Genomic DNA, 16,690 nt, shown 5'->3' on the forward strand with positions numbered 1-16,690 from the left:
TGTGTTTCAGAGTTCTATCGTCTTCAAGAGGAGCGATCAAGTAGGGCATCCTAATACCCCCTTGGAAGCATTCAATCTGCCCAAGCATGCTCCCAACATCAGCTTTGCAGTGCAATCTGCTCCAATCGTGTAGGAGGTCGTGACTACCACCGGAACGACAGTGTGCCACTCCCGGCATGAAGCCAACGTAAAGACTAACTCGTGTGACATGGCCGTGAGTATTATATGCATAGAGACTGTAGATTCCTCCATCTAGTCTCTTCACCAAATTTATATCTAACATGAGAACACAGCCATTGTCTCCTGTCGTGTTCTCAACTTTGAATCTTTTAGATTGGTCAGGATTCAGAACAACGTTATCTGGGTCCGACGAATTGTAAAATGGAAGTCTACTTCCGTATTGTAATGTTACATTAAGACTGTCACATGGATAAGGGAAACGAAGCTGAACTGATTCTCCCTCTATGGCATTTACAAATGTTTCACAACTTGCTAACGTTATTAAAGTACCAAAGGTGATAACAATACAGTGATATTTCACGATCCAGCGCATGGTATTTGCAATTTGATTTACAAGTTCTAAAATAAGAAATTAACATAATACTTGTAACCTGTTTCATACAAATGGGGGGGGGGGGGGGAACCCTTGAGGAAATCCCACTTTCTTCAGCAGTTACGACTTTGCTGATAATTGTGTTGGTGAAGTATATGCCCATGCAGTGTGACAGTAACTGGAATGTTTGGTAAACTGTTCGTAGCTCTATATCTGTCAAAGAAGTCTATATTATGGCTAACAGGTTGGCTGTTAGCCGGATGGTCCTTAGGCAAAACCAACAGGAATGATATACTTCAGTAGTCACCAGGTTAATACGATCGTCAGAGATTGATATCAAACATTACTATCCTTTAATAAGTTTTGGTGAGTTTCCTGTTTCCTTTCATCCTGTGGTAGAAGGTTGACGATAAAACATTATCAAAAGATGCATCATATGTTGCAATTAAGCTGATTGTCTCTGATCGGTTTGAACTTGAAGTGATGTTGGAATATTGAGATGTCAATTTTCTGGCAGAGGAATGCTTGTTTCCAACGCTGATTACTTGCACTCATCTGTTCATCTGAAAAGACAAATTAGATTTTAAACATGTTATATTATAGGAAGATTGAACTGATCTCATTAAACAGAGTATCTCATATCAGCTTTTGCATGCTTGGGTAAATGTGTGTGTTGTGAGGATGTGGGTGTGTGTATGTGTATGGGGTGGTGTATGTGAATGTTAGTTATAAGCAAAAATTTGTTTTTATTTCATTGTAATGTTTAAGGCCTGGGGATGTGGGCCTAAAAGAATACCCCCCCCCCCACATGTGAACTCTGTGTATCTTAAAAGGCGACTAAAGAGGACAATGGTAAAGGCGAGTTCTGGCCGTCTATTAACTTAGCCAGTTGCCCTGAATTAGGCATCAGTGATGCAGTACGAGGGTACTGGCAGAAGATCTGATCCTCAGACAATGGTAGACCTCAAGTTTACTGATGGACGTGATGGTGATCCCATTACTGGCCGTAAGACTGCGCTAAAGAAGTCAACGGAAAACCGCTTCACTATATACTTCCAAGAACAATCATGGATAATTAATAGTCACAATTGGTGGCAGGCCGTGATCTCGCCTATACGTCTCGTCTCGGGATATTGCACTCGAAGAGAGAGAATATTTAATCTTAAATATATGTACATGTGTAATTATAAATGTATTTGTTTGCATGAGGATTAGCCCGATAAAAACTTTTGTTATCCCCTCTGTTTGATATTTACATGATACTGTAGGGAGATTTGCACATTTAAAAAAAAAATCTAAATGACAGTGAAACACACTTGGATCAAAAGAAATTTGACTACAATAAAGGGCAAAGAAATAAGAATAAGTTACAAGTATGGTTGACGTAATGTTTAGAATAACATCTTGAAATTTTCTTTCACCGTATCTAAAAAAAGACCCAACACATTTTATTGTTCTTTTTTATTTGCATTATTTTGTTGCCAGCAAAAATCCCCCACCTCAAACAATGCGCAAAATATTGCGAAATTCTGTCACGAGATACTGTATTTTTCTTCTTTTTTTTTTTCGCTTTTGAAGACTGATACCGCGTGATCAACCATGTTTACCATAATTGCTATTGATCCATACAAAGAGAGAGAGAGGTGCGTGATTACATTTTTGTGTCAAAGTATTTTTATAAGAATGGTCTTGAAATTCATTGGATTGTATGTTTACTAGTCAACCAAATGCAGGCAAGACAAAAAAAAAATAATTAGATGTCATAAGCATTCTATGCCGTCATGATTTTCATTTAATTTTCTTTTATATTGTTTCTAAATGCGCGTTTCTATAAACACTTTTGGGCGATTAAGGGCAATTTGGTCACGAAGAAAAGGCAAATGCTAGTATATAGGAGAGGATGTGACAATTACTGTCACCTGTGATAAGCAACTATGTAAACCCTTCACTCGAGTTAAGGGTCTGAATGTGCAGCCTACTCCCGGGAGCCTACTCGTGCCTTATGTACCGAAGGCCCTCTGGCTCAGAATTGAAACAGCAAGTTTTGTATGTGCTAGACTTTGCGTGGAGACACACTTGCTGATCAAAGTTTCAATCAGGGTCTGTGCCTGCAGACTATATGTGACACTTTATATCTGTTATTTTTGCTTAGAAATAGTTTGGGTTTTACTAGTGAGAGAAGCGAGCGACCATAGAAATGCTTATCGCTATGCTAATAAGATATTCAGAAATATTGCAAATTTTGTATGCTCTCCGTCATCACAATTCCGTTTACATCATTCTGTGTTCACAGTGTGGAACACAATGTTAAATCATCTCCACACTGTTAAATTTGAACATTTCAACCGTGTGAATCACATGAAAACGCTGTGAACAGTCACACTGTCAAGGTGTCCACAGTGTGACCATATCTTCCACACTGTTGAATCTGAGCATTGCAGCGCGAATGATATTTTCGCATACAATGTAAAAAATTATTGCATACCGGGTAAAATTTAAACCAGCACGAGGGTTATTATGTGCCTAACAAATTTGGTGCAGTAGTTTACCCAATGCGGGAAGCATATTGTCCAGTAATAAGCAGCAATTACTTTAGAATGCGCAAAATTTTCATCACACTGGATAAATAAAAATGCCCAATGTTGGTTGGACACATTATTACCCTCATGGAGCACTTTTACCCAATGAAGCCCACTATGTGATCACACTGTGTAACACTGACACAGTGTTCAATAGACAGAGAAGGGTACCACAAACACTACCTCAATTATTAATTGATGGTGTTCCAATCTCACAATTACATGATGTAACATTTTTAGGTGTTATAATTAATGAATATCTTGATTGGACTCCACATCTATCTGTAATATCTAAATCTATAGCTAGGGGTGCTGGTATTCTACGAAAATTAAAATTTGTACTACCTTGTGATGTGTTGAAAATTATTTATTATGCTATTGTTCATCCATATATCAATTATTGTAATCATATCTGGGGGAATACATATACATCCCACATGGGCAAATTACATATTTTACAAAAGAAATCAGTAAGAGTTATTACTAAATCTAATATTAACTCGAGCTCTACCCCTTTATTTAAAGAACTAAATATTTTGCCTATTCAGAAAATAACTATTCTTCATTCATTAACATTTGTGTATCTAATTAAAAACAAAATGTTTCCTCTAAAGTTTTGCAAGATATTCATTCATAATTATAATGTCCATTTCTATTCAACTCGCCAGAAAAATCAATTTCATCTTCCCAAATTACGTTTAACCTCGTCATTAATATCTCTTTCCTACAATGGTATCAAATATTGGAATAATTTACATAACTCAATCCAGGAAAGTACTACTTTATCTAGATTTAAAAAACTGAAAAACAATTACTTGATGAAATATAGGATCCTCTTGTTTGTATGTGTGTGTCACTGTGTGGGTGTTTCTATGTTGTGTATGTATGTAAGTATTTCTTAATCGATTACTTGTTAATTTATTTTGTTGACATTGTTTTCATAATGTATTTTATATATTTTATGTAAAGGGCCAATATTCACAAGCTTCGGCTTCATTTTGGTCCTAACCATCTTATGATATATGTTTTGTAATGGATTTTATATTGTATATTGGTTTTAATAAATGAACTTGAACTTGAACTTTCCAGCACAGATGTCCCTTACAACTGTACAATGGAACAGCTTTCTGTCGATACTCCTGGCTTCATGTTATAGTTAGATTTCCTTGCTCTTTTGGGATATTTTTAATATATTTCTGATAAAGATCTATGGTATACAAACGCAAGCACAATTAACAGCTTTCACGACAAGTACAGCGAACGAGAAAACAAGAATATTATCCACTGATAAAAATCCGAATTATGGTAACTTTTATTTGATTAAGATATTTATGATTCCCAGATAAAATTGCGATTATGAATAAGTATAATTCGTTTGCTTCTAATAGGGTTAACAGCTTGGGCGAAACACATATGCATGAAATTTAAAGAAAAACATAGACAGGAATGCAGTAGCCAACTTTTCAGACATCATCTGGTAATAAATCTTTAATAACTTACTATTCTATAATCGTCAATTTCCACTCTCTTTCCGTCCTTGATATATATCGAAACAGCTGACAAAACAGTAACTGTGTATATGACCAGCTATTTTGTTTCCTCAGAAACGATTTGAAGTGGCTAATTCAAATTTTTACTTCCATGCGAGTCTGAAACCTACTGTATGTCGACCAACTCCTAATCATGGCAAACGTTCCAGACTCATTTCTCATGACAGGGGCAAAATAATACGGGATTATTTCTATAATGAGTACTTGATTTTTATTTATTTATTAGTAACAAGGTAACCATGGAAATGAAAAAAAGGCCTGGTCTGTAACTTATGAATATTGATGCCACTCCATTAATGCAGGTGTGTAGTGGGATGTAACTAAGTGATGAAAAGGAGACAATGATATGGGAGAAAGAAATAAAAGAAAACATGACATGAAATGAAAACATTGATTATGCGTGAGGGAATATGTTTCGTTTGTCCTTCGTCAGTTCGTGTTTGCAGAAGGCGGGCGTTGAAAATGTTCTTTTGTCAATCAATGCATAACTGTACAATCACTTTTATTGCTTTAAAAGGAAAGAAATGTAGTTTTCAAATACGCCAAATTCATGGATTATCTCAAATACTTGCGGGCCTGGGAATTGAATACAGTGTGGAGACATTTGATATCAAATTGGCCAGTTACGGTATTGCCTTACTGGAAATTAAACTATTTTTTTTTCATGCGTCATGTTTATTGCCACTGGCAATTAAACCAAATGTGGCAATTAGACCAAATGGTTAGAGGACGAACAGGCTGTAGACGAACTGGGAATACACTAAGGGTAGATAGCTCTGGGGAACCTTGATTTAAGCTACGCCTACCATTGTTCTCTTCATCCATTTCTTTACAATATTTAAATAAAAGAGTTGCCAAAGCTGTTGTACATGTATAACTTCACATATATATATGATTAATTGAGTATATGTGAAGAAAAAAAACGATTGTGTGTTAAAACGCTGGTCCCTAGAACACGTAAATTGTATAAAAAAGAGAAATTAATGAAATAAAGCAAATATTCACAAGATTAAAAGAATGTATCACTATATATACAGGGGAGAGGAGGGATAGAGCAAACCAGGAAATTGATTTCTGGGAAGACAGATGCATGGTTATGTATTATATTACATGGACAGACGAAGCTGAATATTAAGCATTTGGGGGGGGGGGGGGGGTAAAGAAGAAAAATAAGAAATAACAGAATGAGAAATGTGGAAGGGCAGTTGACACAGGTATAGACACTCAATGACAATTTAATCTCATTACCCACTTGCTCACATATTTTTATATCTTTTAATGGGTAATTTATGTCCTGCCCCTCGTCATAGCTCTTTGTTGAATATGCAGTAACTATCGGTTTGATGATATCACCGCCCTTTACCACGCACACCTTTACAAATACTTCATTTATGTTGTTTTGAGACTGTGGACAGAAACAGGGCCGATTCCTTATTTTAAGTGTGAATTTATTATTGCTGTATATTATTCTAATTTAAGGGAAGATAATTCTTAATCATGAACACATGGAACAATTAAGATATCATTTGACAGAATAGGATAAATGGTGATGTGACGTCATTAACTCGCTCATTGCATACATCCCATGCTTACATGTATTTTGCTTATTTCAAATAATATAAACTTACAAGTGGAACACAGTTGTCTCTCCTACAGCATTTGCATTTAGGGCAAGACAACTTTTCAAAATTGCATATTTTCATTTCAAAGCACAGTTAGGGGGGGGGAATAAAAGTGCGCAAACGGGTCCCAGGGAACGATTCTTTAAAAGGGGGTGCTCAGTGTTGAAAGTTGAAATTGAAGCAAAAAAAAAGAAGAAGAAGAAGAAAAACAGATTTCGCTACAAAAATGAAGGTAATTTTGGTATACAGTAAAAATTGACAAACAAAAAAGGGGGTTTTCACCAAAAAAAGTAGGTCACTTTGGTTACATTTTCCAGTACCCCCGCTTCCCAGGGCCATGGGCACAAAAATACCCAAACGAGCGTGAAGAGGACCTACCTCTCACTTCCCTGGTCCAACCAAAAGATCCTCCTTGGACACACCCTTTGATAGCATTGGATTAAGATATAGGCCCTGCTCCTGTCATACGTAACTCAAACTCAAAATAACAGCAGTGTAGTTATGCTGACATTGAAATGAAAAACCTTATATTCATATGTGAAAATATACATGAACGCTTTAATTGATTGATCGATACCTATTATTTCATCAGATAAAGGTTTACAGTGTAATATAAACAAATTTAATGTATAAAAAATTAATGTTATACTTGTATGTATAATATATATATATATATGTACATCTCTCTCTTTTTAATACCCGTATAGTACCCAGTTGAAATTATTGCGTGGGTGGGATGCTAAAGAATAAAAATAGGATCCTACAACACAAAAAAATGATGAAGATGCAACAATTTGGAATAGGTAATCTTGAATAGTTTTCCAATTTGCATTGTAAAAATGCAGATAATAATTATTGAAAAGATACCCCCTAACCATTCCAGCTATAATATGATTGTAACAAGTCAGATGATTAAATGTGATCTGCTCATATAATGCAACAGCACAAAAGTTTAAATCATGTCGAGGTATATAAACATGAAGTTCAATTACATTTCCCAATGTGTATGTTATGACAATTTAGGCAAACTTCAAGACTCTACATGGACTGAAACAATTGACCATACTATTATTATACCACATGCAGCTTAACTGCATAGGCCTTAGTTATTCCTCATAATATGAGACATAGGCCTAACCCAATATGAGTATTGCTAGAAACTTGTTGAACGTTGTTCATTTTCAGTTGAAATGTTGGTTTGGTTCTACAGGAATTACAGATTGATTTGCCAGAAACAATTAAGTAGTCAACAGATATAATAATAATAATTACACTTGTTTGTATAGCGCATAACACTTGATTTATCAGAAGCACTCTACAGTAATGCAGCAATAATTACAATGGCTTTAGCAGTGCAGGTGTTACGCGCACTGCGTTTTGACAAGGAATACGTTCCTACACTGTAAAAACTGTGGTGTTAAAACTGACACCAGTGGGTGTTAATAGAGGACCACACCCTCTGGTGTTAAAATTACACCCTAGAGATTGAATATAACACCAAAGAGCGTACATGTAACAATCAAAGGTGTTGCAATAACACCTATAGGTGCTAAACTAACACTGTCAATTTAACACCCAGGGGCCGCGGAACGGTTTTCAAAGTGGGGGGGGGGGCTGACCATGCTAAAAATCACAATCATATGGTAATTTTTACGTTTTTGTACACGGTTTTGGAAAAAAGTGGGGGGGGGGGGCTTCAGCCCCCCCCCCCAGCCCCCCCCCCCCCGGTTCCGCGGCCCCTGACACCGGTGTAAGATCACTGGTGTGGTCCTCTATGTACACCGGTTAACACTGCAGTTTCTGCTGTGTACCAACTAGGTACCCATTACCTCACCTGGGTTGAGTACATCACAATGTGGGTATATTTCTTGCTGAAGGAAAACACGACATGGTTTGGAATAGAACCTACGTCCTTCAGATTGAAAAGACGAAAGTCATAACTATACTAGACAACGACTCCCCCACTAGTAACTTTTTTATTTGGATGTAGGCCTATGAGCCTACTCCAACAGACCTTCTCATATAACCATGAGAACGAAGAATAAGTAAACTTTGGCTTTTAATAAGCCGTGTAATCCAAACTGAGTAAGCAAGAAACGTTACTAGTATTGCAAAGAACATGACTGTCAGCACTAATGTGAATGCATAATTACGATATTTTATCTTTGTTGTTGGTTTTCCTACTCTACTGGTAGTCATGTTTGTTACAAGAATGGTGCTTTGCCTGGGCCTACTCTGTACCGTTGCGGATTGCATTTGACGGAAGGAATTAGACGTGAATGTTTGAGCAGGAGTAGATACTGAACAAGGGTCTCCGGGGGACTTCACCTTGTCTCTGGCAAAAGGGTCCCACACAAAATCTTTGCAATCACATCTCTCTTTGGAGCATGGGTGTCGATCACGGGGGATGGGGGGGGGGGGGGGATATACCCCCCAATATTTCAAGTGGGGGGGGGGGGTGGCCTGTATTATCATCCCCCAATAATTTAGGGTAGAAAAATTGTAATAATGATGATGAAAAAATGAAAAGTTTGATAATGATGATTATAGTGATGATTATAGTATGCCATCAATCAGTTTGTTTCCCTCGCAATTTGTGTATATTGTTATTAAATAAAAACATTCTTTTCCAGGACTTTTAAACAGATGGGTGGAGGTTCAAGAGGAAAAAAATGAAATGTTTATGTACCGGTATATGATATTTTTTTAACACATGACATAAAAGGACCCCGACGAAAAACAACTTTTGTTGATAGGGTGTTCCATCCCACCAGTGGTGAATAAATTAATTTTAAGAAATCAATTAATTCAAAAGGGTGGCAAGATAAACAGGGAAACCCCATGGACGTAAATCCTATAGGGGTAGATCTTGAAAAAGTACAAATACCTTTTTTCAGATTTACCCCTCCCCACATCCAAGTGCATGGTGTTTTGTCCCATTTAATCTACAACCCTTTTGAATATTAAACATTTTATCATTTGACCCATCATATACCTCACATGAAAGTATTGAGGTTTAGTGAGCTCAATATAATATGATAATATTTTTACAAATTTTTAATAAGTGAAATCAATTAATGGTTTCAGAAAGAATAACCATTCATTTCTCTCTAAAGCGTATCTTCGGATATGAACATCGGAGGTTTTTTTTTCCATGTTATTCTTGTTATTGTTATGGACTTGAATAACTAAACTTGGTTGATTTTTTCTTATTTTGGCAAAAAGAAATCTTTTTTTAGTTTGGAAAGGGATGACAGTTTTGTATTCTATACGAGCACACTCATGCGGTATGTTAATTTCATTTTAACACATATATTAGCTGATATTACACACTGATGATTCAAGAAGATGTTGGAGAAATATCATAACATGACAGTTGAGTTTTGATTGTTTTTATATTTGTTTTTGTTTCATGCACTTATAAAGCATTTAAAACATGTTAAAATCCAGGGTTAAAATCGTCTAAGGAATGACGGTAAGCCCGATGGTGCACGAAATGAAAAATAATTTGATTAGGGCCCATGTCTTCATTGTTCCTGGTGCTCACATTGTCTGTTTAACTTTAACGAGATATATAATCCTGTGGTACTAAAACCTCCTGTTTTCAATACACTTCCTCGCACTTCGAATTATTATTTTATGTGCAATAGTATGCTTCTTTTCATGACTACTTAAAGTGATTGCCACATTTTAAGGTGTTAATATAAAACATTTCCTGTCCGTGCTTATGTTCGCATTAGTGGATTGGTGAGATATGTCTGCTCTCCATGAATTCCGAGAATCAGTCCTTAAAATGTCCCTTTTTCTGATCTCAATATCAAAAATTTTCAGGTCGCGCTTCGTATGGTCTTAGTGAATTCCTACAAACAAGCTTTAGAATGCCCCTTTTCAGGTCTGAATTTCCTAAATTTTCAACTCGCGCTTCGCGCTCGCAATATTTGATTATTGAGATGCGTATGTTAATAATCATGATTACAATGACTTCAAGTGCTTCATGTGTAATTCTAACAAAATCAGCAAGCGCTTAGCACTCGCATTAGATGACTGTGGTGAGATATGTAGTGGATTCCTTAAATATAGTCCTAAAAATCTCTGTTTGGGGTCAATATATACAAAAATTTCAGCTCGCGCTTCGCGCTCGCATTGTTTAGCGAGACAGGTACGTATCATGATTACAAAAAGTTGATTATAATGTCCCTTTTTACGTCCGAATATCAAAAATTTTAAGCTCGCGCTTCGCGCATGCATTATTTCATCAGTGAGATACATATCTGTTTAATATATGGCACTGTCCTTAAAGTGTGTCTATTAGGTCAGTATACCTGGCAACTGTGTGCTTCGCGCGCTCACTAAGTGACTCAGAATTTTTGCTGGTGCCCCCAATGCCATGACCCACGGTACGCCACTGGGTTTACTTTTAACACAAATTGAATTTAAAAAAAAAATTATATAAATACAGTACATTGCAACAATGAAGGAATTTCCTAGAACACCATGCATATCAACCACTCGTACTCCCAAATGTCCTAACATGTGATTTTAGTGGGGGTAATATTGAAAGATCCCCATCCACAAGAATATTTGTGTCAATCATCCCCCCAACCAAGAATACCGATCGACACCCATGCTTTGGAGGAAGATAACTGGGAAGAGCAACAGTATACAAGATAATGGTTCCATTGTACAAGAATGTTCTGTTTTATGATTTGATCATTTTCTGTCGGGGCTACCAGAGGTGGCATCCTCATACCTCCTTGGTAACACTGGATCTGTCCAAGCATAGTCCCAACATGAGCTTTGCAGTGCAACCTTTCCCAATTTCCCGCATCGTAATGGGTACCACCGAATTTACAATGGGCAATCCCAGGGACATAGTCGATCGTGAGACCTATTCTCGTGATGTAGTCTGCAGAGACAGTCAAGAGAATGTAAGTTCCTCCATCACCCCTCTTAATTGGGTATACACCTAACAGGAGAAAACACAGATTTCCTTCGATCCTATCCTCAACTGTCACTGTGAGTCTGGGTCCTCAGACCAGTAAAACGGACGTCGATGTCCATACTGTAATGTAATCGGACTGTTGCATGGATATGGAAAATGAAGTTCGACTCCTTCTCCCTCCATCGCACTAACAAACATATCACATTTTGCTGATGCAATAAAAAAGATTATTAGGCCTATTTGATAAGCTCCGATGACGCAGAAATTTCCTTTAAACGACGACATTGCCTTATTTTCCCAAATGAAGAACAAATCGCTATGCAGTGACTTTATGTTCTGAAAAGACAAATCGACATGCAGTGCCTATGTTCTGAAGTCTCTCAAGATAATGATGATAAATGATGATGACCTTGATCAGTGGCGTACCGTGGGTCACGGCATTGGGGGGGGGGGGCACCAGCAAAAAAATTGAGTCACTTAGTGAGCGCGCGAAGCGCGCCCAGTTGCCAGGTATACTGACCTAATAGAGACATTTTAAGGACAGTGCCATTAAACGGATATGTATCTCACTGGTAAAATAATGCGAGCGCGAAGCGCGAGCTTAAAATTTTTGATATTCAGACCTAAAAAGGGACATTATAATCAATCTTTTGTAATCATGGTACGTACCTGTCTCGCTAAATAATGCGAGCGCGAAGCGCGAGCTGAAATTTTTGTAAATATTGACCCCCAAACAGGAAGATTTTAAGGACTATATTTTAGGAATTCATTCAATTCTTCAATTCAATTCAATTCTTTTATTTCATTTCCATTCAAAAAAACATAATACAAAGTAATATAAAGTAATACAAATCAAGTACAATTTTACAGAAGGGCATTCTTACTTCGTAAAAAAACAAAACAGAAAAAACAGTATAATATAGAGCATAAATGGAAATTAAGAGTATACACATCTCATCATAGTCATCTGATGCAAAGTGCCAATTAGCGCTTGCTGATTTTGTTAGAATTACATCTAAACATGCACATAAAGCACTTGTAATCATGATTAACATACCCATCTCACTAATCAAATCTTGCGAGCGCGAAGCGCGAGCTGAAAATTTAGGAAATTCAGACCTGAAGAGGGGCATTTTAAGGCTTGTTTGTAGGAATTCACGAAGACCATACGAAGTTCACTAACCAAGTGATGCGAGCGCGATCGAAGCGCGAGCTGAAAATTTTTGATATTCAGATCAGAAAAAGGGACATCTTAAGGACTGATTCTAGGAATTCATGGAGAGCAGACATATTTCACCAATTCACTACTGCGAACGTAAGCACGGACAGGAAATGTTTTATATTAAGACCTTAAAATGGGGCAAAGTAGTCATGAAAAAGAAGCATACTATTGTACAAAAAACTATAATAACTGCGAGGAAATATATTTGGCAGTTTGGTGTATATTGACTTGGAAACGGGAGGTTTTAGTATAACAGGATTATATATCTCGATAAACAGACAATGCGAGCACCAGGAACAATGACGACATAGGCCCTGAGCAAATTATGCTTCATAAAGTTATGAAAAAAAAAATTTCTTATGTAATATAACATAACATAATTATGATATAATATAACTTTAGAATGAACAATAATGTCTTCTTTCCACTACGTTTCTCTTCCTTTCTCCCTCTTTTTCTCCTTTTCCCCGTTTTTTTTTGTCAGCCGATTGGGGGGGGGGGGGGGGGGCACGTGCCCCCCATGCCCCCCGTAGTTACGCCACTGACCTTGATGATGAAGACCTTAATGATATATTTCTTCTGGTACCGTCACTGCAGGTTCGGTGCTCTAATGCTCTACATGTAGGCCTATATGGTAAATAAAAGTAATCTGATTACGTTCTGCAATTTTCTTTTTGTTTGTGTCAGTCTATTAATCAAATGCAACATCGGCTGTGCATGTGGCTGTTTTCAAGATGTAATTGTGATCCAGATAAACTTACATTGGCAATCCGTTTCACAGTCAGAGGTAGGTATATAGCGGGCTGAAGCATGCAGGTCCACTCTCCTATGTACACTTGGTTTAAAAATTGACACCTAATTATCCCTTCGTCGAAAGTTGCTTTCATGCTTATTATTATTGCAGTTTCATCGTCGCTTCATTTTTTGCTGAAAGATATATCAGAGGTTTATGTCTTCTTACCTTGGTGAACGTAATAAAGATTGAACTGACTCACAAATATTTTTAACCCACCTCCCTTCTTTATCCCCGTCTAGATCTCCCCCTCTTTTCTCTCGCTTTAATCTCTTTTCATCGATCCGCGTCGATTCGTCGATCTTTGCATCCAGTCGTTGCATAAATTCTTTTTGAAATTTGCTCATACAATTATTATTGCATATTCAGCTCTATTGGAGAATGAATTCACGTCATGTTTGCCACATATTTTCATGGATTCATGAAAAGCAGGTATTTGACACAACTTTAAATTGAATATTATTATGGAATTGGCATATGGGCTAAGTGCACAATCATGCATGCCCGCATCGATTCGTATATAACACTTAGATATTCAATAAGGTCACTTAAGGTGTGTTAAACAATGTTTTTGTTAATTCTTTGTCCAAAATAATGAATAAATAAAAGACAAAAAAAAATCATAATAAATACAATAGAATGAAGATTATAATTTTAGGAGGCGCTAGAGCTCAGTGACTGTCGGTAGAGCGGGGGTTTCGGATTCCTGTGACCCGGGTTCGATTCGATTCCCAAGTGGTGCGCTAGTGCCCTTTGGTAAGGCATTTATCCTCATTACCAGGTCCCTCGGAGAGGACCTTAAGCCGTCGCACAGTGGGCCGGGGCGAAACAAAAGTGCGCCAAAAGTCATTTTGGGCAATTTCAGATTTTTAATTTTTGTCATGCCCAGCTGAAAGACAACACTTTGAAGAATACTTCAGCAAAATATTTCATTCGGGAATTTGCATAAAGGTTGTTAATTTCCTACCCCGAATCGTAAAATGTGACATTTTGCGAAATGCCGCGTATATGATAACTTAGTTGAAAAACAAACCATTTCACAGGAGGTTTTTCATGTAGGAATCGGAAATGGCACCCACATAATCCTGATATATTCTTTTTTCGTGTGAAAGGGTTCAAAGTAGATAAAAGACACATTTCAGGAGGTTTATAGGATGATTATTCCTCGAAATAGGCTGAAAATCCATGTTTTTTACATTTACATTAGAAACGTTTGAATTTCCGTAGATTTCCGTCTAAATTCTGTCGGCATCATTTTTCCAGATGTCTAAGCTTTAAGTCGATACCAAATTTAGCTGCCCGTTTTTGCCCGTTTTCAGGTTAGAGCTGATTTTACTTGACACAACACCCAAAAACCTGTTCAAAAACGGTCATTTTTTATACCGCGCAGTCGTCGTAGCGCACCGTATGGGTGTACATTGCCGGTCGCTTTTGCACGGCGAGGACGATTCCCCTCCCATTCCATGAAAATGACATGAATTCCGGGCATAATGTAAACAAAATAAAGGTTGCTAACGCAAATAAGGGCTATACCCACAACTCTTCCAGAGATAAAACTTACTTGTAGAATAATTTCAGCCAAAAACCCTCCTCATAGTGATACATTCGTGGTGTTATATACTCTGCGTTTTACACAAGTCAACACAGCTTGATAAAGCACGGTTAATATTTTTCAGATTTTAAAGTTTTTTTTTTTATAAATCTATTAATGATCATTTTGATGCCATAAAATCATTTTCGGCATCTCATACACACTTTTTAGGCATGTGAGAAGCATAAACCAACATTCACTCTGGTCAATCTGAAAGTAGCACACAACACAAAGTTTATATACTACACATTGTTTAGCGTAATTTTGTCTTTTCACAGATAGGTTTTAAGTAGCCAATCAAAATTTGGTATCAAGGTGACGTCACATCGGCTTTAAATTATGTTCAGTCGATTCTACGCCCAAAATTACCCTTAATCAACATGTTAAAGTAAAAATATAACTCGGAATATAATTTTGGCGCACTTTCAACCCATTCTGGCCCACTGTGCGTCGGTCCCCTGGTTGCTTGCTCACAGGCATTCGTGCTTTCTTAGCAGTCAGGTAAAAAACCTCGGTATAATAATTATAACCTCATTTTGTTCAACAGCTTGTATCCATGTTCAGAGTCTCATTTTCCACTAAATCATGTAAAATTCCACTAAATGTCGTCAATTTTGTTATTTTTTAATTCGATTTTAACTACATTAGCAATTTATTCGTTTGCTTGAATGATAGTGTTTGACAACAATATTAAAAGCTTGTTATAAGGATTTATGATAAATTCAGACTATAAATTGATATTAAAACTGGAATTTATATGAACCATATAAATGGATATAATATTATGTAATCATAAGTTCATATCTCGGGCCCTATATATGTGCCGATTCCAGCCCAATTTGGGTTGCGGAGGTATTTCATCATGCTCATAGCGAAATTAAAAAAAAATTTGTTTTTTTTTTGTGACGTCACAAAATGTTTGTTTTCATCACTTCGGTATTTTTTAGTCTAAAATAAAGTTGAACAATTAATGCTAATGCACAAATTTCCGTGCCTACTCAACGTAAACAACGTCAATTATTGAAAAATCTTTGCCAATTAAACAAGCTTAATTACTTTCAATCACCGAGCATTGCAGGGGCCTCGGAATTAACGGTTTTGAAAGTGGGGGCTGACCGTGCAAAAAATCATAATCAGATGGTAATTGTTTACGTTTTGTACACGGTTTTGGAAAAGAGTGCGGGGGATGGAGCCCCCGCAGCCCTCCGTTTCCGCGCCCCCTGCCATGGAGTCACGGGGTCGAGAGAGCGTAGACTCCCCATGAATTAATCTGATGAATTTTCAATCACTGAAGTGCCTCTAGATTTTGTTTTCTCTCATCTTTTTTTCAGGGATTCAGTTTCGGGAAAATTGTTTTGGATCTGTTGAAACACTGGTTGAAATTAAAGACATTTTCAGGGCATTTCATTTGGAAAATACACAGAGTATTAAATCCCCCCCCCCCCCACTTCGCGTACCATATACTATATACCGTCAAATTTCGTTAACGTGAACAGTTTCGTCGTCAAATCGTTGCTTTTTACCATAATCGTTGACCAAACATTGGGCTTTAATGAGAATTATAGCTGTATGAGGCGTCATCTATGCTAAATTAGTAGCTTATAAAGACCCTTACATTTTGACACAATGTATCGAGCTCCAAAATGCCCGAATTGCCGTCGAAATTATGCCGGACCCCATGTGCAAGGTAATGTATGGACTTCACCGCTTTACTAGTTTCGTCCTTTCGCCGGGGGAGGTACGGGGAGCGCGGAGCTCCCCCGCAGCTCAGTCGCTCTGCCGTGTTGGTATATAGTCTTTAGATACAACAACAATACCCGTCTGTCCAAGCCCAAGGC

The 16,690-nt window shown here is 37.2% G+C and overlaps 1 protein-coding gene across 1 annotated transcript in view; it reads left to right on the forward strand.

The window, feature by feature from the left end:
* Positions 1-16,293: 16,293 nt before the first annotated feature.
* LOC129259066 (RING finger protein 17-like) overlaps positions 16,294-16,690 on the forward strand; it is a 59,797-nt gene continuing 59,400 nt past the window's right edge. Inside the window, exon 1 of the mRNA XM_064098319.1 lies at positions 16,294-16,539. Coding sequence (XP_063954389.1) covers positions 16,479-16,539 — 61 coding nt within the window. The 5' untranslated portion in view covers positions 16,294-16,478. The remainder of the gene's footprint in view (positions 16,540-16,690) is intronic.

Source organism: Lytechinus pictus, chromosome 4 (assembly GCF_037042905.1).
Source record: "Lytechinus pictus isolate F3 Inbred chromosome 4, Lp3.0, whole genome shotgun sequence".
NCBI classification, from domain to species: Eukaryota; Metazoa; Echinodermata; class Echinoidea; order Temnopleuroida; family Toxopneustidae; genus Lytechinus; species Lytechinus pictus.